The sequence below is a fragment of the Heteronotia binoei genome, chromosome 4 (assembly GCF_032191835.1).
Source record: "Heteronotia binoei isolate CCM8104 ecotype False Entrance Well chromosome 4, APGP_CSIRO_Hbin_v1, whole genome shotgun sequence".
Classification (NCBI taxonomy): Eukaryota; Metazoa; Chordata; class Lepidosauria; order Squamata; family Gekkonidae; genus Heteronotia; species Heteronotia binoei.
Genome location: NC_083226.1, coordinates 13412455 through 13440000, shown reverse-complemented (window position 1 = coordinate 13440000; position 27546 = coordinate 13412455). Strand labels below are relative to the sequence as shown.

General features: G+C 44.2%; 1 protein-coding gene across 1 annotated transcript in view; it reads left to right on the top strand.

Moving 5' to 3' along the window:
* Positions 1-27546, top strand: part of TNFRSF1A (TNF receptor superfamily member 1A) — a 52713-nt gene that overhangs the window by 3314 nt on the left and 21853 nt on the right. Inside the window, exon 2 of the mRNA XM_060236341.1 lies at positions 25898-26099. Coding sequence (XP_060092324.1) covers positions 25898-26099 — 202 coding nt within the window. The remainder of the gene's footprint in view (positions 1-25897; positions 26100-27546) is intronic.

The window sequence follows — 27546 nt, the reverse complement described above, 5'->3', positions numbered from 1 at the left end:
AAGGGCCGCGAAGTCCTGCGGCTTTTGCGTCACAAATGTAAACCGCCAAAAACCAGTTTACATTTGCGACGCAAAAGCCGCGGGACTTTGCGGCTCTTCCGGGTTCTGCGGAGCAGTTAGTGCGAAATCCGCGCAGACGCTGCGCGGTGAAGAGGGACGTCGCTCCGGCGTAAGGTAAGTGCAAAAACGCCCCAAGTCTCTGGATAGGGAGCATATACATTTTCTAATTTACTTACTTACTTACTTTAGTCATACCCCACCTGTTACCCAAAGGAGAACTCAAAACAGCTTACACCGTTCTCTTCTCATTTGTTTTATCCTCATAACAAGGTGCTGGTTATTACCTTTAAAGCCCTATATGGCCTAGGACCTGCCTACCTTAGGGACCGTCTCTCCCCACATGTTCCCCAGAGGGTACTGAGATCGGGATCTCAAAATCTGCTCGTTATCCCCGGGCCAAAGGAAGCCCGCCTGAAATCTACCAGGGACACGGCTTTCTCTGTAACGGCCCCTTTCTGGTGGAACCAGCTGCCGGAAGAGGTGAGGGCCCTGCGGGACCTTGGCCAGTTCCGCAGGGCCTGTTAAGACAGCCCTCTTCCGGCTGGCTTATAACTAACTGGCATTGGAAACTGAGTGTAGTTTTAATAGACCGCTGTTATATGTTTTATTTTACTGTTTTAACTGTGTAAGATGTTTTAAATCCAATAATGTTATGTTAGATTTTATGTGCTGTGAGCCTCCCTGAGCCACTTCGGCGGGAAGGGTGGGATATAAATTGAAATAAACTTGAAACAACCCTGAAAATATAAGGATACGCATCTTTCTTTCAGTAGCACACACTGCAGCCAAATGAATATCCCATCATAAACCAACAATTGTTGACTGGCAATGTCTGTGGGAACACTTTATATTGGCTAAAATGCCCAATTCAATGGTTTCTTCTTCTGTTGATAAAACGAAAAACATTTTGTATCAATTTGCTTTCCTATTGTAGAACATTTGGCAACTCTAGACATAATTCTTAAGAATTCAATGTACAATCAAATGCTATACTTCTAACGATAGTCAACTGAATGCCTTGCGTTACTTTTGTTTTTAAAATTGAAACTTAAAAAAAAAACCCTGTGAGGTAGGATAAGCTGAGAGTGTGTGACTGGCCAAAACATCACCCAGCAGGATTCCATGGCAGAGTGGGGAATTGAACCTGAGTCTCCCAGAATCCTAGTCTGGCATTTTAACCACTGCACCAGCCTGTCTCTCATAAAATCAGTTAAGTCAGCTCTTTCACACAAGAATTCAGGATGAAACTCCGGTGTGAAGCTGCATTTGGCATTTATTCAAAGGTTTCACAGTACTTTCTGCCCACCCCACAACCCTGGGGCTCAATCAGGATTTGGGATTTTTTTATCTCACCATAACTGTGACTATCACCACAAAACCTATCACGCTCCACCAATGTTCCCTCTAAACTGCAGAGTCTTGTGAGCAAAAATTCTACTTTGTGAGCTACTGGCATTAAAGTGATGAGCTACTATATAAATTAGTGTGTTCTGGGGTCCTCCTTCCTGAGCTAAGACAAAAATGTGTGAAGTGGAGGCTAAAAATCTGTGAGCTAGCTCACGCTAACTCAGCTTAGAGGGAACCATGCTCTCCACCTATTAGACATATTAAGGTTAGGATCGCTAGTAAATGGCCTCTGGATTTTTCCTGATTAGAAAGGAATTTTCCATAATTACATTTCACTTTGTACTTCTTGCATTTCATGGCCCACGCGCCCTGCTATCTGCAGGGTTTTGTGCTTGCAGGCGGGGGGTTTTGCCAGCCTGCCATAAAATGAAAATAAAAAATGGGGATCTACTCATGGCATCTGAAGAAAGTGGACTCCGGTCCGCAGAACTTTACACTGGCTGGAATGAAAGGTTGTTTTTCTGAAAGGTGCCATTATTTATTTTTGAAAAATGGAAGTACTTGGTGGTAATGCTATGAGTGTCCCTTCTCCTGCAAAGCTAGATAACAGCTAAGCAATTCCAAATCTTTATTTTTTTTTTTTTGAATAAACAATTTTATTAGTAACATATGGTAGTAGAACTATAACTACAACTTATAAAAAGCTTAATATATATTAAGAAAAAAACCATCATTCTACCCCACATCTTACTTTCTCCCACCCCTCCCCCAATTACTTGACCCCCGCCAGTGTTATTTTCTTTAAAAAAACAGATATTAAAGGTACCCTTAACTATCAAGAAAAAAAACGAAACAAAAAAGAAACATAGGGAAGAAGAACCCCCTTCAAGAGTTATATTGTTATCTTAAAAATCTTAATCCTCAAAAATTGTCCAATGTCCTTTTATTTTCCACTCTTTCTCTATATATCTTCTGAATTTCTTCCACTCTTGGTTAAAAAGTTCTAAATCACAGTCTCTTAATTTTCTTGTTAATTTGTCCATTTCACTCCATGACATAACTTTCATAATCCAGTCCCATTTTTCTGGTATTTTTTCTTGCTTCCACAACTGCGCATACAATGTCCTAGCAGCTGAGAGCAAGTACCATATTAATGTTCTATCTTCTTTTGGAAATTTTTCCATTTGTAATCCCAGCAGAAAAGTCTCTGCCTCTTTATTGAATTCATATCCCAGGATCTTAGATATCTCTTGTTGAATCATTTGCCAAAACATTTTAGCTCTTTCACAAGTCCACCACATATGGTAGAAAGAACCTTCATGCTTTTTACATTTCCAGCACCTATCTGGCATCTTATTGTTCATCTTTGCTAATTTTTTTGGAGTCATATACCATCTATACATCATCTTAAAACAGTTCTCTTTAATACTATGACATGTTGCGAGTTTCATGGAATTTTTCCACAGATATTCCCAAGATTCCATCTTTATTTCTTTATTTACATTAATTGCCCATTTTATCATTTGAGATTTCACTACTTCATCTTCTGTAGCCCATTGTAAAAGTAATTTGTACACTTTTGAAATTAATTTCTCATTATCTCCAAGCAGAACTCTTTCCATTTCTGTTTGTTCTTTCCTTATTCCTTCAGCTTTGATATCATTCTCCATCAAACTTTTTATTTGTTGCATTTGAAACCAATCATATTTATAGTTTAGTTCTTCTGCAGTTTTCAATTCTATTTTCCCGCTTTGTATTTTTAGTAACTGGTTGTATGATAGTTGTTTTTCCTTGACTGTTTTGGCCGTTAACTTTATCACTTCAGCCGGCACTATCCATAAAGGTCTCCTCTCATCACCATATTTCTTGTACTTTATCCACACATTTAATAAGCTACTCCTTATATAATGGTGAGAGAAAAGACCGTCCATCTTCTTTTTTTCATAGTACAAATATGCATGCCAGCCGAATTTTTTTCCATGGCCTTCTAACATTAGAAGTTTTTTATTTAATAACGTTATCCATTCTTTTAACCATACTAAACAAATTGCTTCATGATACAGTTTCAAATCTGGTAATTGGAATCCACCTCTCTCTTTCGCATCTATCAGGACTTTCATTTTAATTCTAGGTTTCCTCCCGGCCCACACGAATTCCGAAATTTTTCTTCGCCATTTATCAAATTGCTTAGCATCTTTCACAATGGGGATGGTTTGAAACAGATACATAATCCTTGGTAAAATATTCATTTTTACTGCAGCTATTCTACCCAACAGTGACAAATTGAGCTTGTTCCACTTTAGCATATCTTCTTCTATTTTACGCCATAGCTTTTCATAATTGTTCTTAAACAAATCAATATTTTTCATTGTTATCTCTACCCCTAGGTATTTTACCTTAGAGGTAACTTCACAACCCGTTAGTCTTTGTAGTTCTTGTTGTCTATTTTTCTGCATATTCTTACATAAGATTTTTGATTTTTCTTTGTTTATATAAAGTCCCGCCAACTCCCCAAACTCTTGTATTCTCATTAACAACAAAGGTGTAACTTGTAAAGGATTTTCATTTATAAACATTATATCATCTGCAAATGCTCTGTATTTATAGGTAAATCCTTTTATTTGTAGTCCTTCTAAATCTTTTTCTTCTTGAATCTGCATTAGTAAAATTTCAAGAGTCATTATAAACAGCAATGGCGAAAGCGGGCAGCCTTGTCTGGTACCTTTACTAATTTTCATTTCATCTGTAAGATCTGCGTTGATGCACAGCCTTGCACTTTGTTCAGAATATATTGCCTTTATCATTCTTATAAAACTTTCTCCAAGCTCCATTTTTTCCATCACTGCAAACATAAAGTCCCAATTTAAATTGTCAAATGCTTTTTCTGCATCCGCAAAGAATAGCGCTACTTCCTTTTCTGGATGTCTTTCATAATATTCTACAATATTTACAACAGTTCTAATATTGTCTCTTATTTGTCTTTTGGGAAGAAAACCGGCTTGGTCCTCTTTTATAAAATTTATCAAATATTGCTTAAGACGTTCTGCCAGAATTCTTGTAAATATTTTATAATCATTGTTCAAAAGTGAAATTGGTCTGTAATTTTTCACATTTGTAACATCTCTTTCTTCTTTAGGTATCAAAGAAATAACAGCTTCTTTCCATGTATTTGGTACCTTCCCTTTGACTCTTATTGCATTCATCAGCTTCTGTAATTTTGGTATTAATTCATCTTTAAACATTTTAAAATACTTGGCTGTATAACCGTCTGGCCCGGGAGCTTTATCATTTTTCATCACGTTGATTGCTGCCTCAATTTCTATTTTTTCAATTGGGTCATTCAAAATTTTTCTCATATTCTCAGTTAATGGCTCAATTTTTATTTTCTGTAGATATTCATCTATCTTTTTTCTCTTTACTTCAGCACCTTTAAACAGCTTGGCATAATACTTAAAAAATTCTCTTTTTATTCCCTCTTGAGTAACTACGTCTCTTTCATCTATCACAATTCTATTAATTATTTTATTTTCCCTCTTTTTTTTCAGCTGCCACGCCAAGTATTTCCCCGTCTTATTTGCTCCTTCAAACGATTTTTGCTGGAGCCTTTTCAAATTCCATTCTACTTCTTTGTTTAATAAATGTCTTAGTTGAGTTTGCAATATTGAAATTTCCCTTAGAATTTTCTTTTTCCCTGGTCTTTTCCTCAGCTCTCTTTCTTTTTTCTTTATTTCATTTTGAATATCCAGTAGTTGTTTTTCTTTTTCCCTTTTATCTTTATTGTTCAAAGTAATCAGCAACCCTCTCATTACTGCTTTATAAGCATCCCAGACCGTCTGAAAATCGATATCTTCTTTATCATTCACTTGGAAAAATTCTTTAGTTTCTTTTCCTAGGAAAGTCACTGTTTCTTTGTTCTGTAGCAAGTCTTCATTCAATCTCCATCTTCTCAATCTTTTGGACAGTTTTGTAATCCACATTATTGGGTTATGGTCAGTGCCAATTTTAGGCAAAATCTCTATCTTTCTTGTTATGAGGCCTAAATCTCTGGTTCCCCATAGCATGTCAATTCTAGAAAATGTCTTATGTCTTGCAGAAAAAAAAGTATAGTCCCGCACTTCAGGGTTAAACTTTCTCCATATGTCCTCCAAATTTTCCTGTTTTACCAATTCAAAAAAAGACTTTGGCAATTTTCCTTCTTTTCCACTATTTTTTTTCCCTCCGGATCTATCCAATGAGTTCTCAACTGTTCCATTAAAATCTCCCATTAAGAGTATTTGATCGTAGGTCAACTCATCTAGTTGTTGTGTAATGTCTTTAAAAAAAACATCTTTTGCACCATTAGGTGCATATAGTCCCAATAACAGCGTTTTTTTCCCATTTGATGTTATTTCCACTGCTACAAATCTTCCATCCTTATCTTTAAATACCAATTTTGGCTCCAGGTCTTGTTTAATATAAAAAACTACTCCCCTTTTTTTCTGGTCAGCTAACGAAAAAAATTCCCTTCCCAATTGTTTGTTCCATAAAAATTTATAATCCTTTTGTTTAATGTGGACTTCTTGCAAACAAATTATATTACAATTTTGCTTTTTAATCCAATGAAAAGTTGCCCTTCTTTTTTGTGGTGAATTTAGTCCATTAACATTCCAAGACAATAGTTTGTAATCCATCATGGTGCAAATTCTTTATTTTCTTCAAAAAATCTCCTCAGTTCTCGGGCATTTGTGATCGTGACTCTCTTCCCCTGAAGTTCAAAGCTCACACCCTCGGGGATTATCCATCTATACCTTGTGCCATTGTCTTTCAATTTTTCTGTCAACTTTTTATATGTTCTCCTGTCATTTATCACTTCTTTCGGTAGCTCCTTCATAATTCTCACTCTGCTACCTCTTACTATCAATGATTGTTCAAAGTTTCTCTTCATAATCCTTCCCACCATTTCCTTTGTCATGAATCTTACAACCACATCTCTTGGTAAGTTATTTTTTTTGGCATATAACGAGTTGACTCTATACATGTGATCATACATGCTTTTAGTCTTATCAGGGTCTTCTTCTAAGAATTCTGCGATTATGTTTGTTATATATCCTTTCAAATCATCATTCTCTTCCTCAGGTACTCCTCTCAAACGTAGCTGATTTTCCATTAATTTGCAGTCGTGAATCGTCACTTTTTCTTGTACTTTCAGCAAGGTGGTATCATGTGTTTTAACTTTCTCCTCCACCTCCTGTACTTTCTTGTCTATTTTCCCAATTTGGTTTTTGAGGTCATCCACTTCTTTTTTAATCACTGTAGTAAGTTCTTCCTTCAACTCTTCCATCATTTTCTTAACTCCTTTCATAATCCTGGCTTCCATAGCCTCCATTTGGTCTTGCATTTTTTCTAATGAAAGGGCTCTTGTTCGGAGCTGCCTGGGCTCTGACATTTAAGCAAAGAGCAAGGGGGATGCAATTAAAATACCAAAAATTTCCGTCGCACAATTTGCAAGTTTGACTACCAAGTTCAGAAGGTCTAAATTTTCTCTCTCAATTAAACTTTGTTCTGTTTTCTTCTGAGCTTCCCAGGCCCAGATATAAATTTTTGAAGAATTTTTCCCCTTTAAAAAAATGACGAAATTTTTGACCTCACCAATTTAAAATCTGACAGTCAGGTTCAATAGAGCAGGGCTTGCCCTTTCCAGCAAGCCCAATTTCGCTGGTTTCTGAGCCCCCAAAGCAAAGATATTTAACAAAAAAGTCTTTAAAAAATCCAAAATGGCGGCCGCGATTTTTTCTCCTTTTAAAGATTTTTTTTCCCCTTTTAAAATCACCCCAGGAGCCCACCAATAATGTAGTCAATAGTTCTTATCTTCTTACCCTTTTCCCTGTCGTTTCTGTCACTTTTTAAAGTCCCAAATCTTTTTAAAACGATGTTTTAAATTGGACCTCCCAGCAATGGCTGCCGATGTTTCTCTATGATGTAGAGTAGGCTTTTTTCTTTACTGCTTCCTGTCTCTGTCACCTTCAACCTTATAGATTGCTTGACGCACTTCCTGTCTTGCTCAGTAGAGTTAGAGGACTGTTCCAGTATATTCCTGCGCAGTATGGTTGTTTACATTCCACAAATCGTAAGTAGACACAACAATGATTTCTCTTCAATTTTTAGCAGTTTTTAACACTGTCTTTTATGTCAAAATAGTCCAAACTTCACCCTTCCCTTCTTCTACTTGCAAGTTTTATATTTTCCCCTTATTTCCACCTTTAAAACGTCTCTTTAGTCTGTAAATAGCTCCGGAGTGAAAGAAGAGTTTCTGTACCTTTTTTCCTCTGTTTATCCAAGTTCCACTGGTCTTCCAAGACTTTAGTTGTTTAAAAATGTCCCAGAAGGTTAGGATCGTGACGAGCTTATGCCAAATCCATGGCTCTGAGAGATCTTGCAGACGATAATTTTGCAAACTTCTGAGACTCCTCAAAGCCTCAAAGGACCCTTCTCCAAAGCTCCTTTTCAGCCAAGGTAAATCTCTTCTAAAGTTTTTAGTGCAAGTCTTGGACCTTTCTCTCACTGAGAAAGGTAGGCAGTGGGCTTTGGTTTGCCCTCCACTACCCCGAACAAGACCTTCAGCTTGCTCCCGTTACGAGAGACAACTCAGCTCGCCATTTTCCTCCCCGGAAGTCAGCAATTCCAAATCTTTATTAAGCCTTTGGGGGAATGTTTGACAAATTAAAATGCACATTTCGTGCTCGAGAATAGTGACATTTAGATCAGCAGTGAGGGGGTTCATGGGGGTTGCAAGGATGGCATAGTACATTCTCCCCAGCCCCTGCTTCCCCCCACCTCCTGCCCTCAGATCCGCCTTCCCTCTCACACACACCCATCCCAGCTTTCCTCCTCCCACCTCCTCCTTCAGGTGGTAGCCACAACTGCACTACTGAGCACCAGTGTGACTAGCTACAATTCTATGCTGCCTGAACTGGATTTTTTTTTAAAAAAATGGGAATGGGTGGGGTTATTTCTCCTTGTTTTTCTTTTTATATTTTTCTTGCAAGGGTATTAAACAGGATAGGATGTGTCCTGGGAAGCTGAAATGAAATTCTGGTGAGCAGGTCTTGAAGTCAGCAGGAGCTCACAGGAACACAGCTCCTGAACCTTTCTGAGGGTTTCCCCTCTTCCTCCCCACCTACCTTGTCCATTGAATAGTAGCTGCAGCTGCACAACAATCCCCAGATTAGGAGAGCGGGCAGCCAGCCAACCACTCCCAGCAGCCCTCGTTAACGCCTGGAGAAGCCTACGCCACCCTTTCTCTACTTCTTATGTGATTTTGAGTGGCGGGTGGCTTGCTGGCCTTTTGACTGGGGGGGAGGCAGCCCGGGAGAGCCCCAGGTGAGCGAGGCCTGCTTGGGCTGGCTGGATCTCTGGCCAGCCCAAGCAGGCCTCGCTCACCTGGGGCTCTCCTTTCTTGCATTGGGTTGCTTTTGGCTGGGGGGGGGCGGCATATGCTAATGAGCTCCACCACCTATTTTTCTACAAAATGACCCCTGCTGGTGAAAAACCGTGCCCCCGAGACTCAAAGAAGACACAAGTCCCTTTTATAGTGTACTGCCCTTCTTCCTTTTCCTCTGGCGAGCGCCAATGTTGTCTTGAGTTTGAAACAGAAATAATCTAATCTCTGTGAGGAACAGGTTATCCCAGAGTTTAATTTTGTTGCTAGGAATCTGATATGAATTAATAAATGGCCTATTAATCAGAAACTTGGATTTGTACTAGGGTTGCCAGGTCTGACTCAAGAAATATCAGGGTGGGAACTTTGGGGGTGGAGCCAGGAAACTTTGGGGGTGGAGCCAGGAGCAAGGGTATGACAAGCACAATTGAACTCCAGAGGGAGTTCTGGCAGTCACTTTTAAAGGGACCGCACAACTTTTAAATGCCTTCCCTCCGTTGGAAATAATGACGGATAGGAGCACCTACTTTTGGTTGCAATCTTTTTTAAACTTGAAGGGTGTTTTGAGGAGAGGCACTGGATGCTATGCTGCAAATTTGGTGCTGCTGCCTCAAAAAACAGCACCCCCCAGAGCTCCAGATACCCACAGATCAATGCTCCATTATACCCTATGGGACTTGGTCTCCATAGGGAATAATGGAGTGCCCAGCAGACATTTCCTCCCCCCCCACCCCCCGCACTTCTGATAACCTTGAAGCGGAGGGAGGCCCTTCAAACTGGGGGATCCCCTGCCTGCAACTGGGGTTTAGAGTAACCCAAAGAGCAACGCGGAAAAGTGAAGCAGGAACAAAGCCCAAAGGCATCCACGAACAACCAGCCTTACTTACAGAAAACTTTATATAAATAACTTATTAGATAAGAAACAATACTTGTAATACATGATTACAAAAACAAGAACAATTACGTGATCCCCCGAAGACAAAGTCTTATCATTCAATCGAAAGTTCCTTTCTTATTGATAGAAGTCCGAGGGGAAACCTTGAAAAGCCGTGAAGTGCAATTCCAAGAAAATATTAATCCTTTCAGCCAGGAAGCTGTGTATAGAAGGAATCATACGAAAGATCCCAATCATTATCCAATCCATTGAACTCGTTAACACCCAATGGATTGAATAACGATTGGGATCTTTCGTGTTTTTTGTAGTCCTGATTCTTTATGGCAATCATTTTCATAGTTGCAATCGTATGCAAGTTCTACTGTGGATCTCTGTGGATATTCTGTCTGGCGTTTTCTGATTTAAAGAGTTAAGCATGTAACTGTAATTTTGAGGATTTAAGTAATTTTTGACACCTGTTCCTATATATTCTGTGAGGTGTGGCCGTGTGGTGCCGCTTTAATCTGCAGAAAAGAAGTTCAGCTACTGCTTTGTATGAATGTTTCAGGCTCAGCGAAGGTTCCTATGCGTGCTTGCTCGTTATATCTTTTCCATTTCGTTTCCCAGCTCGTTGGTGATGCTTTAATATTTCTTGTGCAGCTTGTTAAAGCCTCAGGTGAAACAGGGCTACATGTGCTTCCCTGTCGCTCAGTTGCGCTCTGCTGCTCGTGCGAAACAGCGGCGAGCCGCTTTTCGTTTATACACCTTCCCAGCTGAAAGAATTGCGAAGTCGCGCTGTGTCGCCTTAGCGAAATAGCGCTTTGATTCCTTCCATGCACACCTTCCTGGCGGAAAGGGTTACGATTTCCTTGGAATTGCACTTCACGGCTTTTCAAGGTTTTCCCCGGACTCTATCACTAAGAAAGGAACTTTCGATTGAATGATAAGACTTTGTCTTTGGGAAATCGCGTAATTGTTCTTGTTCTTGTTTTTGTAATTATGTATTACAAGTATTGTTTCTTATCTAATAAGTCATTTATATAAAGTTTTCCGTAAGTAAGGCTGGTTGTTCGTGGATGCCTCTGGGCTTTGTTCCTGCGCAACTGGGGTTTGGCAGCCCTAATTTGTACACCTCTGTCGTTCGGAATAACTTTGGGTCCCCTCCCAGTCGTGCCAAAATGAAGCTGTGACTGGGTTGTCAACTCCAGGTTGGGAAATTCCTTGAGTTTTAGGGGAGGAGTCTTGGAGGGAGGGGCTGGACATACAGCCCACCCTTCAAAGCTGCCATTTTCTCCAGGGGAACTGATCTCTGTCATCTGGAAATGGGTTGCAGTTCCTGGAGGTTTCCAGGCCCCACCTGGTGGTAGGCAACCCTAAGCCATGAGCATGACATGTTGCCAGTGTACCTTTTCGTTTGCCAGTGAGTTTTGGTGCACCTCTGTTTTACTCGGCTGACTTTTCTGGTGATAGGCTGACAACCTGGATTTGGTAGTGGCAGGAACTGTGCTGTTTCTTCTGAGTGATGCACAGGAACTATCCAGTATAACATTTGTACAGATTCGGGTGGGTAGCCATGTTGGTCTGAAGCAGGCCCGTAGCTGCGGAGGGGGGTGGCCAGGCCGCTCTATTTAAACCCCCCCTTCCCTCTGTAGGGCCTCTCTGTTGGACCCAAGAAAAAGGGAGGGAGAGTGCAAGAGAGAGAGAGAGAGAGTGACTGCAAGGGGGGAAGCAAGAGAGCAGCAAAGAGAGAGCAAAACAGTGAGAGAGCGGCAGAGAGAGAAACTGCGACAAGGTGGCAGCGAGAGAGAGCGACAAAGTGAGAGAGAACGACTGCAAGGGGGACAGCGAGAGAGCAGCAGAGAGAGAAAGAAAGAAACTGCGAAAGGGCAGCTGCAAGGGGGAGAAAGCAAGGAGGGGAGAGAGAGCGACTGCAAGAGAGGAACAGAGAGAGAGAGTGCCTGGGGCCCAATCAGAAATGAACAGTCCACCGGAGAGAAGACACACTGTAAAATAACCCCCACCCTACCCCCTCACCCCATTTTTTAATTTAGTTATTAAGCTGTCAAGCACACTATGAGAACTCTCCCCCTCCCCCCCTTTTTTGGGTGAGAGAGAGCTGGGGCCGGGAGGGCTGGCCGCTGGAGGGAAGAAGCAGCCAAGCCCCGCAGATCCCCCCCACCAACAAATTTTTTATCTTCTGGGCCCTCTCCGCCAGGCCCGTAGCCACAGTGAGGCCCAGGGGGAGCATGGTCCCTCCACCCAAGCCCCGCTTCCACCTGTGTGGCTCCTCCTGTCAAGCATGCTATTTCTAAGTGCTGGTTTATCCATACCTTTCTTCTCTTCCCCCCTTCTCTCCCTTCCCCCCTGTGGTTGCATAATAAATCCCTCTGACTCCAGGATGTTTAGTGTAACCTTGTATTAACGGTGTAAAGTGCCTCTCCCCCAAATTCACACAGCCATGTCTTATCAGCTAGCAGAGAATGTGTGAGAAATGGAGATGTGAACATTCCTTAGTCATCAAAGAGATACTAGTGAGTAGCTTTTGAACCTTCAACTCAATTTGCATCTTTATGTTATTCTGTTGAAGTTATCTGTAACCCTGTCTTTTGAGGTAGTCTATAAGATACTATTCAATACTGTGTCGATTATTACTTCCAAGGAATCTGTTCTTGGAGCAAGTAATGGAGTTTCAATAAAGCAAGTCTTTGATTCAAAACAAAAGCTTGATTATTACGAAATATCGATGCTTGATGCCTCCTTTCCCCACTGCTCTGCCCACTGCCCCATTTTTGCCTCTACTGCTCTCCCCGGGCTCTTCCCTGCCTCCCCACAGTCCCATTTTCACTGCAGCAGCTCTGCCAGGGCTCTTCCCTGCCTCCTAGGTTCTCCCCGCAGCCCCGTTTTTGCCGCTGCCACTCTCCCCAGACTCTTCCCTGCCTCCCAAGCTCTCCCCCGTAGCCCCGTTTCCACTGCCGCTGCTCTCCCTGGACTCTTCCCTGCCTCCCCCGCAGCCCCGTTTTTGCCACCGGCACTCTCCCTGAGCTCTTCTCTGCCTCTCCAGCTCTCCCCGCAGCCCTGTTTTCGCCACTGCCGCTCTTCCCTGCCTCTCTCGCACTGACCGCAGCCCCTGTTTCACCGCCGATGCTCTCCCCGGGCTCTTCCCTGCCTCCCAAGCTCTTCCCGCAGCCCCATTTTCGCCGCCACTGCTCTTCCCGGGCCCTTCTTCCCACCTTCAAGAGCGTGAGAGAGAGAACTGGGGCCCGGAGGCTGGCTGCTGGAAGAAGCAGCCAAGACTCCATGGCCTCCCCCCCCCCCACACACACCCAAAATTTTATGTCCTGGGCCCCGCCGCCCAAAACTTTCTGGCTACGGGGCTCATCTGAAGCAAAAGAACAAAACTTGAGTCCAGTAGCACTTTTAAGGCCAGCGTTTAATTCTGGCTATAAGCACGTGCATGAAAGTTTATACCCAGAATTCAAGTTTGTTGGTCTTAAAGGATCCACTGGACTCCAACTTTGTTCTGTTGTAGGAGGCAGTAGTGAGGCCCTTCTAGCAGGGCGCAGGAGAATTCTCTTTCTCTCCAAGGCGAGTTTGCATTGCAGGCAGATTTAAAACAAAAAAAAAAGAAGGTACTTTCCAGAAACAGAAAAGTGGGCGTAGCTTTTAAAGGTCAACCCAGACGCTTATTTAACGTAGAGTTCTTAATGCCACGTTAGACATGAATGGGGGATCTGTACATATATTAACCTATTATTCTTTTCAAGTGTAAGAGAGGAGGTGTCTGTTCTTGTACCAAAAGCAGAACATGCGAATGAAGGAAGCTAACCCTTACCCCCCAGTCCATTTTTATAACACTGTGTTACTCCATTGTCTGAAAGCTTTTTCTTCTGGCTTAACTCCAGTAATGGAAATGGAGTCGGGTGTGGGGGGAAGTGCTTCAAATAACAGAGTGCGTCAAGATGAAGTGGGGGAGGGGCAAGTTTCGGCTCCCCTTCTCTGCATTCTCTGTCTCTAATAAAATAATCCCTTCTGTTTTTCTTATTTATTATTATTGTGCCATCAGCATGCACCAGCTGCTACCTACAATAATATGCAGCCATTCTGCAGTTTCCCCATTGAAACAGACCAGACTAGGTATACTTGTGATCCTATTTAAAGAGGAAATCCTCAGAAATACAGTGGGTTGTGCTGTCAGTCAGCGCCACAGCAACCTGTGGACGGTCTCCTTAAAAGCAGGAGTTTCCTGCTCTCCGTGTGTAGAAAAATCTACACACGGTGTTTGCTGCCACTCTTAGAGCTTTGTGAAAGGTTGGTGAGGCAGGACTTCTTTTACGGAATCCGTGCTTTTTTATCTATAGCAAGGCTTGTTCTTCAATACGTTTTAACATTCTAGCCGTAAAAATGCGGTAATTTACCCAAGATAAGGATTATGTTGATGGATTTTTAACTTCTTGCGCCCTTCTTTTAAGAACTGGTATTACTGGTAAGGAAGCTTTCTGGTAAGGAAGCTGTTTTTAAAAATAACTTGCATATTTCTATTTGAGGGTAATTGTTTTTTTAAAGAACAGTTTGGTGACCACCATCTGGCAAATGTATAACTCATCCATTGACTCTGAGCATAGCCTTTCTGATGTCCTCCCTGAAAACACTAGTTGAGGTATGGTATCTCCCCAGTGTCTTCTGCAGAGATGGCTGATACAAATAATTGATTTATCTTCTCAGGAAATTACTCCTTTGGTATTCCTTTGTTTATTCTGTTGCTTCTCTTCCCCTTGCCCCTGATGTATTAAAGTAGAGGCTGTGGCTCAGCGATAGAGCATCTACTGGGCATGCAGAAGGTCTCAGGTTCAATCACTGACTTCTCCAGCTAAAAGGTAGTCGGTGATGGGAAAGACCTCCGCCTGAGACCCTGGAAAGCCACTGCCAGTCTGAGGTAGGGTTGCCAAGTCCAGTTCAAGAAATACCTGGGGACTTTGGGGGTGGAGCCAGGAGACAGTGGGGGTGGAGTCAGGAGCAAGGTTGTGACAAGGATGATTGAACTCTGAAGGGAGTTCTAGCCATCACATTTAAAGGGACCACAGGCCTTTGAAATGCCTTCCCTCCATTGGAAATAATGAAGGATAGGGGCACCTTCTTTGGGGGCTCATAGAATTGGATCCCCTGGTTCAATCTTTTTGAAACTTGGAGGGCATTTTGCGGAGAGGCGCCAGACGTTTTGCTGAAAATTTGGTGCCTCTACCTCAAAAAACAGCCCCTCCAGAGCCCCAGATACTGATGGATCAATTTTCCATTATACCATCTGAGAATCAGTCTCCATAAGGAATAATGGAGTTCCCAGCAGACATTTCCCTCCCCCTCCCAGCTTTCTGATGACCCTGAGGTTACATTGAGGTTTGAGAGTGAAGCGATAGAGAATGGAAAAGGGGTTGCCCTGAATGAAATACGCTTTTGCTGGGGTAAAGCATTGGAGTGAAACAGGAAAATTAAATCAATTAATCCTGTCGTGCAAATGATCGATCGGCTGCAAAAAATGCCGCTGAAGAGGAAGAATCATTTTTGTGGCTAAGCCACATGAAGGCGCTGTATATTCCACACTTTTCTAAGGCTTTTCAGAATAAATTGGGAGTTGGATAACAGACGTGTTTTAAGTGAACTTTATTGTTTAAAGGTATTCTGCAGGCTGGTTCATACGCGGAACCTTTTGTTTTTTTCCCCCATTCCCGCCTGGGGACTGGCGACACTAGTCTGAGGTGAAAATACTGACCTTGATAGTTTGAGAGTCTGATTCAGGATCAGGCAGCTTCGTGCACGGAGTTCAGAACGGCCTCTTGCGGCAAACCCGAATGGGCTTCCTCATGACCTGTGGAGTAGGTGTCAAAACAGCCCTGTTTCAATTTTACATTTCTTGCGCTCCTGTATCGCATACCAGGGAGCATGCGATGTGCACTGCTCTTGGTACATACAGCTGTGGTTTTGTGTGAAAAGGAGTGTTTGTATTTTCCAGCCACAACACATGCTACCTGAAACCCAGATTTTTGAGGATATGTGTTCAAATGTATCAAAACTCCGAAAGGGGCACCTTGCCCCTTTCCCACAAAATGGCGATAGCGCATGCCGAGAGCATGCCACATGGTGTGCTTCCCCAGAACGCAAGGGGCCTTTTCAGATGCACAGTTTAATCAGTTTTTGCTGCTGTTTCCTCCCGGATTAAAAGTAGCTGATCAGACAGCAACATCTGCCTCCTGTTAGTCAATTGTTGTCGCCCCCCAAATCCTTCTCCAAACTGAATTATTTTGTTACCTGCTCCTTTGCGGTGTTTTTTGAGTTCTCCAGTTTCACCTCGTAGTTTTCTCTGTCTGGATAGTTCTGCTGCCATATTAACCAACTTCCGGATGTCTGAAGGCTGTCCCAGAGCAAAAGGAGCCTCAGACATCCGGTTTATGGTTGCCTTTTTTTTTTTTTTTACTACTTAGCGATACGCGCATAACCACATAATGGTGGGGGAAACAAATAAAAAAAGAAGTGCATGGTGCCGTCGTACGGACGGCAGAAGACAGTTTCACCACGGAGTGATTCAAATTGCAGTATGGCAGTCTGATCAATAATATCCGGAACAAAGATATTCGGTACAGAACTGGGTCCGTTTAACACGGACTCAACACGCTGTGTGAACAGGGCCAGTATGTATTTAAACTGCCCTGCCCTGGATAGACCGGGCAAGTCCGGTCTTGTCAGATCTTGGAAGCTAAACAGAGCCGACCCTGGCAAGTACTTGGAGGGGGAGATCTCCGAGGAATACCAGGAATGGGAGGCAGGGGCAGGCTGTATGAAGCTATCTCTCTGAGATGTCCTAGACCCACTAGGGGTCGCCAGAAGTTGCAGTGACTTCCAGGCATGCAAGAACAGAGAGAGAGAGACAGACAGACAGACAGACAGACTAAAACATGTATTTAAACTGTTTTGAAATCAATTTTGTGGCGTATTATATTATGCTGTTTAACTTGCTTGCTGCCTTGGTGTCCCTAATTGGGCAGAAAGGTAGGGTAAACTGTTGTAAATAAGCAGATAAAGGCAGGAGCATCAGAAGTTAAGAAAATGGTGCCCTTCTTCAGGGGGGTTCTCTTTGAAAAACTTTTTTTTTTTTTAAAGGTCTTTATACACAGAAAGAAAAATTCAACAGAAAATTCAGTGAGATAAGTTCGCTATCAAAATAGCATATTAACTCACAATTCTATGAGCAGAGGAGAATGTAAATGATTAATCGCTGCCTTTGAGTGTTTCATGCAAACCAAGACCAGTTGTTCATCAGACTGACCATTTCACTCCGAACATCGATATTACTTCAATACAGAACGTATCTTCCAACTTCTCTGGCCGCTCCTTTTTTACTTGGAAGAGAATTTCTCTTCCACTGTCTGGCAAAGATGTTATAAGCAATTACGATTGCTTATAGGACCAATGCATGAAGAGAAGACAGTACGCAGACAACAGAGTTTAACAATAACAGTTGTGGTGTACAAGCGATCATAGCCTATATCCACTGGAATGCTTGCTGCTATTACTGTAGGGTTGCCAGGTCCAACTCAAGAGATATCTGGGGACTTTGGGGGTGGAGCCAGGAGCAAGGGTGTGACCAGCATGACTGAACTCCATAGGGACTCTAGGCCATCGCATTTAAAGGGATCGCACGCCTTTGAAATGCCTCCCCACCATTTGGAAATAATAAAGGATAGGGGCACCTTCTTTTGGATCTCGTAGCATTAGACCCCTTTGTCCAATCTTTCTGAAACTTTGGAGGGGGGCATGTTTTGAGGAGGGGGACCAGATGCTATGCTGAAAATTTGGTACCTCATCAGGGTCCCTCCTAAGCCCCAGGTACCTACAATTCTCCATTATATCCTATGGGAATCGGTCTCCACAGGGCAGGGGTGGGGCACCTTTTTTCTGCCAAGGGCCGTTTGAATATTTATAACGTCATTCGCGGGCCATACAGAATTATCAATTTAAAAAAACAGTGCTTCGCCGAGGGAGAACGATTCGGGCTGGCAAAATTAATGCAAATAACTGTTTTTCTATTTGAAGTCACGTGGGGCGAGTCTCATTTGGCACCCACCCACCCACCTCCGACCTGCCTAGATCCAAGGCTTTTTTGTAGAAAAAACCCCGCAGAAACTCATTAGCATATCAGACCACATCCCCTGATATTAGCATATTAGGCCTGGCCACACCATCTGGGATAATCAAGTGCAAATTGAACTGGTGGCTGGTAGCCGGCTCCCACCCCCCACCCCTCCCTCCTTTCATGTGGAAACTGCACCCACATACCCCAGCAGCGGTCCTTCACAATGCCCATCACTCAGTTTCCCCAAGGTCCAGACCAATTGCTCTTGAGGGCTGCAAATGGCCCTCGGGCCTGACATTCCCCATCCCTGCCATAGGGTGTAATGAAGAGTCCAGCAGACATCCCCCCCCCCCCCGCTTTCTGATGACCCTGAAGTGGAGGAAGGGCTTTGAAACTGGGGGATCTCCTCCGACTGGGGATTGTGCAAAAAGCAGAGAAACGCGGCAGAGAGTGAGGGGAGAAAACCCGCAGGTTCTGTGATAACCGGCCTCCAAAGAAGCGTAGACACTTATCCAAATATACAAAACACACTTCTATATTATTACAAACACTCTCAGGCAAACCATCTGATAAACATACCCTGATATACAGAACACCTAAAGTGAAAACAAAGGAAGGACAGAGTCTAGAAAGTTCATACTAAGCAGTCGTACGTAATCAACAGTCAATTCTTCCACCTTCGAAGGAATCCTCGGTCCAGTTGCCCCTGAGGAGACCCCGTAGTGTTTCTGAAGAGCCCCAATTCCAAATACGTAAAGTACGCAGCATAACGCAGCGACGAGGTAGTACTTTATATTCCCTCGTTTCGCTAGAAGCTTTGACCAGCTTTCAACAACCTATCAGAGCACGGCAAGATTCCAATTCTTCGCCCACAATTAAGTTGCAATTAACTCGCAAGCACTCCCACCACACATGGGAAAAGTAGCATTATCACCCTGACCTGGACAGTCCAGGCGAGTCCGATCTCCTCAGATCTCAGAAGCTAAGCTGGGCCGACTCTGGTTAGTAGTACCGGAATGGAAGATCGCCTTGGAATGCCAGAAGGAGGGGCGGGCTTTATTCAGTCACCTCTCTGACTAGTAGGGGTCAGTCACCAGAAGTCGTCGTGTCTTCCAGGTGCAGACACACACATGCACATATTTTTTTTTTAAAGTAACGTTATCTTTTGCCACAAAACCAGCCATTCTTTGCTGTGCTGCAGATTTTGCAAACCTCTGCTTGGTGGCAGGTGCCGCTGGTTTGCCATTTTAATTCTGTTCTTGTTCTGAGAGAGATTCACTGAAAAGGTTGACCCTCTCGTAAGAACATAAGAACATAAGAGAAGCCATGTTAGATCAGGCCAATGGCCCATCCAGTCCAACATTCTGTGTCACACAGCGGCCAAATATATATATATATATATATATATATATATATATATATATATATACACACACACACACACACACACACACTGTGGCTAATAGCCACTGATGGACCTCTGCTCCATATTTTTATCTAACCCCTTCTTGAAGGTGGCTATGCTTGTGGACGCCACCACCTCCTGTGGCAGTGAATTCCACATGTTAATCACCCGAAACAAGGGACGCCATTCAACTGGATTCAACTCAGTCCCTTCCCAAAGATTCTGTTGCCGTTTCATGCAGCTATCGGTGCTGTGCTCGAAGTGTTGCATCCAAGTGTTGTTTTCTGAGGGTTTTTTTTAAAGGGGTGAGTGTGTGTGTGTGAGAGAGACAGACAGACAGACAAACTCTTTCAATCTGTTGCACATAAACCTGGTGTTATGCTATTGGGGAGGGACGGTGGCTCAGTGGTAGAGCATCTGCTTGGTAAGCAGACGGTCGCAGGTTCAATCCCCGGTATCTCCCAACTAAAAGGGTCCAGGCAAATAGGTGTGAAAAACCTTAGCTTGAGACCCTGGAGAGCCGCTGCCAGTCTGAGTAGACAATACTGACTTTGATGGACCCAGGGTCTGATTCAGTTGAAGGCAGCTTCATATGTCCCATTGGGGAGAGACGATGGCTCAGTGGTAGAGCATCTGCTTGGTGAGCAGAAGGTCCCAGGTTCAATCTCCGGCATCTCCAACTAAAAAGCGTCCAAGCAAGTAGGCGTGAAAAACCTCAGCTTGAGACCCTGGAGAGCTGCTGGCAGTCTGAGTAGACAATACTGGCTTTGATGGACCCAGGGACTGATTCAGTAGAAGGCAGCTTCATATGTTCATATTACCTTTGACCTACAATTGGCAAGTTGCTCCATACAGGCTCAACAGTCAGCAAAATGCTTGAACTGGTTGGATGAGCTCCAAGGGCAGCAAATGAGTTCCCTGTGGCAGAGATGTATGACTCACTAGAAAAGAGCGTTGGGCTTACTGAAGGGGAAGCTGCTTCCTGGAACTCACAGCTACAATATTTAACAATGGCATTAACACTGGAGGAGGTCAGCAATCGCAGTATCGAGAAGTTCACCATTAGATGAGTGGACGGTTTCCCTGAAAGTCCAACGCAACCATGTCTGATTTGAGAAGCAGAAACCTCAACACTGAGGGAATTAGTCAAATGAGATCTGAAGGGTAGATAAAAAAAGATCAGAATGCTTAGACCAGGGCTTAGATCACATGCAGCTCTTTAACACATGTTGTGCGGCTCTCAAAGCCCCCACCGCACTGTCGGCTGGCTTGGAGAAGGCATTTGTCTCTTTAAATCACTTCTCCAAGCCAAGCCAGCGGCAACTTGGAGAATGCATTTAAAATTGAGAGCCAGTTTGGTGTTTGAGAGCCAGTTTGGTGTAGTAGTTAAGTGTGCGGACTCTTATCTGGGAGAACCGGGTTTGATTCCCCACTCCTCCACTTGCACCTGGTGGAATGGCTTTGGGTCAGCTGTAGCTCTTATAGGAGCTGTCCTTGAAAGGGCAGCTGCTGTCAGAGCTCTCTCAGCCCCACCTACCTCACAAGGTGTTTGTTGTGGGGGAGGAAGATAAAGGAGATTGTGAGCTGCTCTGAAACTCTGAGTGGAGGGCAGAATATAAATCCAATGTCATCTTCTTCCTTTCCACCTCTCCCTCCTCCCTCCCTACCCCATCTATTTGTCTTCCTCCCTCCCTCTCTCTCTTCCTTCCTTGCTGCTCTTAAACAAGGGAGGGACGGTGGCTCAGTGGTAGAGCATCTGCTTGGTAATCAGAAGATCCCAGGTTCAGTCCCCGGCAACTCCAACTGAAAAGGGTCCAGGCAAATAGGTGTGAAAAACCTCAGCTTGAGACCCTGGAGAGCTGCTGCCAGTCTGAGTAGACAATACTGATGGACCGAGGGTCTGATTCAGTATAAGGCAGCTTCATACGTTCAAACAGATGTTCACGTCTTGCAGCTCTCAGACATCTCATGTTAATTCTTTATGGCTCTTACGTTAAGCAAATTTGGCTGCCCCTGGCTTAAATGTTCTTTAAGCCCATGATAGCAGGAGCTCAGATCGAATTCAGATCGAAGAGATTAGGCAGCTCTAAGAGGATGCTGTCATGGCTAATGCACCAAGTCAAGGGAAATCCACAAGCAACAAGAGAATATTAGGAATCATAGTGCTAAAACATTAAAACAATAAGGATTTTCTTTGCATACATCAGAAGCAGGAAACTGACAAGGGCTTGGGAGACAAAGAGGGGAAAGCAGGAAAAGCCCAGCAGGAACTTATTTGCATATTAGGCCACACCCCCTGATGTGACCATTGTTTCACGCGGCTTTTCTGTAGAAAAGGCCCAGCAGGCGCTCGTTTGTATATTAGGCAACACCCCTGACGCCAAGCCAGCCATAACTGCGTTCCTGCTCAGAAAAAGCCCGGGGTAAAAGGATTGCTGGAGAAAGACCCCAAGAGGCTGTGGAGAAAACGGAATTCTGCGTCAGTTTTCACTCTGTGCCTTGAGTCACCCTTTTCCGGAAGGCAGACGGAAGGACCAGTCAACAAAGCGGAGATGACGGGTAAAGATTTAGGGCCAAAACTGATGATCTCTGAGCACAAATATTCCACGTTCCTATAAAACCAGATGCCATTCCAAAAGACTGGAAGGCAGCAAATGGAACACGGATGTTTCAAAAAGAGGTCTAGAGGAAATCCAGGAAACTGCAGCCAGAATGACTCTTCTGGGTAAACTGGTGGAAACTGTTATGAAAGACAGAATTATTAACTACATGTGCAAACGAGGTGGTAGGAATTCACTCAAAATATACTCGCGTAGAAAAACAACGTTTGAGTCTAGGGACACCTTTAAGACCAGCAGGGTTGTATTCAAGGTATAAGCGTTCACGTATACACACACTTCTTCAGATACGGTGAAACTCATGTAGGAATATACTCGGGGCTTTTTTTGAGCAGGAACGCAGTTCCAGCTGACTTGGCATCAGGGCGTGTGACCTAATATGCAAATAATAATAAGATGATGATATTGGATTTATATCCCGCCCTATACTCTGAATCTCAGAGTAGTCACAATCTCCTTTACCTTCCCCCCCCCCCTTCCCACAACAGACACTCTGTGAGGTAGTTGGGGCTGAGAGAGCTCTTACAGCAGCTGCCCTTTCAAGGACAACTCCTATGAGAGCTATGGCTGACCCAAGGTCATTCCAGCAGTTGCAAGTGGAGGAGTGGGGAATCAAACCCAGTTCTCCCAGATAAGAGTCCTCGCACTTAACTACGACACCAATACGTTCACCAAATAGTGAAACAAGGGTGATGTCAGGGGGTGTGGCCTAATATGCTAATGAGTTCCTGCTGGGCTTTTCTAACAACAACAAAAGTCCTGAATACACTTAAAAAGTAATGAACTTGCGGTATTTACTATGCCACAAGATGTTGAGACGTTCATTTTGTTGGCATGAAAAAGAGATGAAATTTGTGGGAAATGTGGTTAACAGTTACTGATGGACCGAAACAGAAGTTCCGTGTTCAGAGAGAGGAAACCTCTGATATCAGAGCTGGAGGGGAAACAAACAGAGTTGTGGCTTCTGGGCCCTTCTGGTTGACCACTGTAGGAAGCCAGATGCTGAACTAAACGGGCCGTTGGTCTGATCTAGCATCGCTGCTCTTCATTAAAGAGCCCTCTCGTCAATAGCCTAGGTCAGTGTCCACTGTCATCCCACCGTTCTGGGGTTGCCGATCCCCCGGTTTGGAGGCCCTCCCCCCATTTTAGGGTCATAAGAAAGTGGGGGGGAAGGAAATGTCTGTGAGCACTCTATTATTCCCTATATCTCATCGGGTATAATGGTGAATTGATCTGCGGGTATCTGAGGCTTGGGGGGGGGGCAGTTTTTTGAGGTAGAGGCACCAAATTTTCAGCATAGCATCCAGTGCCTCTCTTCAAACCACCCTCCAAATTCCAAAAGGATTGGCCAAGGGGGTTTGATTCTATGCGCCCCAAAAGAAGGTGCCCCTACCCATTATTTCTAATGGAGGGAAGGCATTTAAAAGGTGTGCAGTCCCTTTAAATGTGATGGCCAGAACTCCCTTTGGAGTTCAATTATGCTTATCACAGCCTTGCTATTGGCTCCACCCCAAAGTCTCCTGGCTCCACCCCCAAAGTCCCCAGATATTTCTTGAATTGGACTTGGCAACCCTATCCCACACAGAACTTAGATAGCATCTCCTTGCACTCCCAACATGCAGCCTCCAGCCAAATCACACGATTATGGCAGGGCTTGACAATTCCCAGGTGCCAGTTTTACCACGGCACCTAGAAATTTCATTGGGGAAATTCGTGTTTTTCCAGCAGTGATTTTATTGTAACGTCTCCCTGTAATCCTCAGGAAAAGTCCAAACTTGTTATTTCACATCGGAATATGCTTTGTGGTACGGTACACGTTCATGAAGTTCTTGTAATGGCTTGTTTATACACTAACTTTACACCATTCAGTGGTGGTGGATGAATTCATTAACCAGGTGGGCATGGACGTCAATCTGCTTTATATCACCCTTCAGTTGTTTGGTGAGCCAGTTTGGTGTAGTGGTTAAGTGTGCGGACTCTTATCTGGGAGAACCGGGTTTGATTCCCCACTCCTCCACTTTCACCTGCTGACATGGTCTTGGGTCAGCCATAGCTCTGGCAGAGGTTGTCCTTGAAAGGGCAGCTGCTGTGAGAGCCCTCCAGCCCCACTCACCTCACAGGGTGTCTGTTGTGGAGGAGGAAGGTAAAGGAGATTGTGAGCCGCTCTGAGACTCTTTGGAGTGGAGGGCGGGATATAAAACCAATATCTTCTTCTTCTTGTTGTTTCAGCCCAGTTATCACTAATTCACAAACACCAGGCCCCAACTTGTGATTCTTTTAATCTCCTAAAAAACGTTTCCATGACTCTGCCTACTAGCTCACTGCCCACTTTCTCTATATTGAGGACTGCTTGTCATTCCACGCTATCGTCTGATGAAGTGTGCTTCTAGCACACGAAAGCTTACGCGTTCTGAATAAAACTTTGTTGGTCTTCAAGGTGATGCTTGACTCCTGCTTTGTTCATTTCTTAACCAGTAACTGATTGTCTCCGATATTCATTATTCCATTAAGTAGAGCTTTCTAAACCAATAATGGAATTATGAGAAATTGGGTTAGGGTTAGGTGTTAGCTTTTCGTTGTGGTGGTGACAAACACCGTGACCCTAAATGTATTTCTATGCTATGACACTTTTGTCAAAGCTTTAATAACATTGTGAGAAACTAGGCGCAGTCCTCTGATTTCTCCTAAGCTTCCGCTGGGGAGCTTGCTGCCATAATTGCTCTGTTGAATAGGGGCCAGGGAATTCTAGCTGGAGCTCCTTTGTATATTAGGCCACACACCCCTGATGTAGCCAATCCTCCTGGAGCTTACAAGGCTCTTTTTTGTAAGCTCTTGGAGGATTGGCTACATCAGGGGTGTGTGGCCTCATATGCAAAGGGGCTCCTGCTAGAATCCCACCCCTGAACAGGGTGATTAATAAGGTTGTATCTTTTGATGTCCGGTGACTTCCTGTGATATGGCTGATGTCACATGGCCCCATATTACAGATGTGGAAAGGCTGTTTTAAAGCAAAGTGGCAATACATCTAGGTCAATGATACTCAATGACTCAGGAGCCAACCTGTGGCTCTTTGACATGCCGCCAGTGGCACCTCCCATGTGTTTCAGAAAAGCGAGCGAGGCCCTTGCCCAGTGGACCTTGTGGCTTGCAGGTAATTCCCATCTTGAAACAGCCATTTCCAGAGGAACAGGTAAGCTGTGAGCCATCCTAAGGCACAAGTTTCATGCCAAGGATGGAAGTAAATGCGGCTTTTTTGGTTCAGGATAATTGCAAAGGTGGCTCTCCACGAGCCACGGAGCTGAAACATCGCTTTGTTGAAACATCGCTTTGTGTCAGCCGGATACAGGTTGCATGTTCAGTGTTTCTGGGGTCCCCACTCTTGCAGTTGTTGCTTTTTGTTGCTGCCATTCTGTTATATCACCCTACGGTGGTGGCTTTAGCTTTACCATCTATGGAAGCCTCCAAACAAAGGATCAGAAGAAATTTAGGAGCCATTACAGTGGGCAGATTTGAGCAGACTTCGGAGGATGGTAGAAGACAGGAGGGCCTGGCGTGACTTTGTCCATGGGGTAGCAAAGAGTCGGAGTCAACTGTGCGACTGAACAAAAAAAAAAACAGTGGGCAGATGCTCTGAGTTTGGCTATTTAGGAAGTGAATGTATTTAGGGTGCACTAAAAATAGTATATATTGTGACAGAACCCAGGTGATGGTAAGGTAGGCAGCCAGAGGGAACACAGGTATTCCCAACTCAAAAGATGTCGATTCCTAGCACAAATCTGAGAAACAAACAGAGCAGCAAATAAATCGAATTTGCAAAGTGACGACTGACTCTATTGTTGGTCCGTTCTCATGTTCTGTCCAGCTTGTGAATGGTATGCTCATCATCAGTTGGAATTTCCAGCCATTTGTTAAGGGACGGTACTCAACCATCCGTTGCGTTGAACTGTCCGCTTGCCTGGAAGAAACTGGTCTTAGCGTCAGGAGTTTAAAGATTGGGGTTGTCAGCTTTGAGTTCTCCTTGACGAAGAACCATTTGTTCGTTTTGCATTTGTAGGTCGTATTAATCCTGATTCACGCGAATACAGGAGGATGCCTGGGAATGGTCCCCACCCGCAGTAACGTGCACAGCCATGGTGTACCTGAGGGCAGGCAGCCCTTCGTTCACTCCAGCAGCAGAGGAAGGAGGGACGTGCAGTGCGGGCAAGGGTACTACCGCCATCCAAACAGAACTCACTGCTGCATGCGGTGTCACAAAGGTACGAATGAATGGAAAACAGAGTTACCTCTGGTGTTGCTGCATATGCCGTGTCTCCTCATCTTGACAGGTCTCCTTGCTTCTGAATCTGTACCTTTCAAACTGTGAAGGTGTACTAAATCATATAGCTCAGCATCTACCTTGCAATGCTTCTTGAATTATAATTGTCATAAGAAAGCCTTTCTCCCATCATAGATAGAGCCAGGCGGGCAGCCGTGTTGGTCTGATGCAGTAGAACAAAGTGGAAGTCAAGTCGCACCTTTAAGACCAACAAAGAGCACACCAAAGCTGACGTTCTGAATAAAACTTGGTTGGTCTTAAAGGTGACACTTGACTTCTACTTTGTTTTACCCTCATCATACTTTTTAAATCACTTTCTCCTATGTGGCCACAGTGGCATGATGGAGATTTCCATCTGTCTGCTTTATATGTTTTGGTTATTTTCCCTTTGGGGGGGGGGGATATTAGAAAGTTTGTCCAATCTTAGGGTTCAACAAAATTCTCACAGGGGAAGTTGAACAATGGAGCCCAGAAGCAAGTATTTTTTTTGTGGGGGGGGGGAGTAAGAAAGAAAGAGCGCAATAAAATTTAGAGTTTCTGGAGCTCCGCTCCTCTGAGCTCCTGCCCAAAACGAGGCCTGGAAGGAGGAGAAGGTGATTTTGCCTCCTCCATCTTCGTCAGTGAAGCCCCCAGACCTCTACCACCCTAGGAATCAACTTGATGCCCATGACTGAAAAGGGTTGGTGAGGGGAAGGGAATGCTGGAAAGATCCACAGTCCTTGTACCCACAGATGGTTAAATCCATCCCGCAGGTTCTCCATTGGTAGGGCAGGAGTACACAAAAGGCACTATGAAGAGATAAGCTTCGGCAGCTACCGAGAAGCATAAGAACACAACCTATTCATCTCCCGCACACACAGTGAAGTGGAATCTAACCGGAAGGCAAACACATACGATATTTATAGGCACAGTCGAAGGACCAGGCAGTAGGTGATGTGGAAGACCTCAGCCTGAGACCCTGGAGAACTGCTGCCGGTCTGAGTAGACAAGACTGATCTTGATGGACCAATGGTCTGAGTCAGTAGAAGGCAGTTCATGTGAGGGTCTCAGTCGGGGAGGGGCCGTGGCTCACTGGCAGAGCATCTGATTGGCGTGCAGAAGGTCCCAGGTTCAATCCCCGGCATCTCCAGTTAAAAAAGAATCGGGCAGTAGGTGACATGAAAGACCTGGAGAGCCACTGCCGGTCTGAGTAGACAGTACTGACTTTGATGGACCGAGGGTTTGATTCAGTAGAAGGCAACCCTCATGTGTGTTCATGATAATGTTGGAAGCTCAGGATCTGAGAACCCAGCGTAAGCAAGATATTGGGTGTACCCAGTCTAGGGTTTCCAGCAAGCTTGGAGGCAGTGGGGGATGGGAATGACTTGTCCCTCTAACAAACGCTGAAT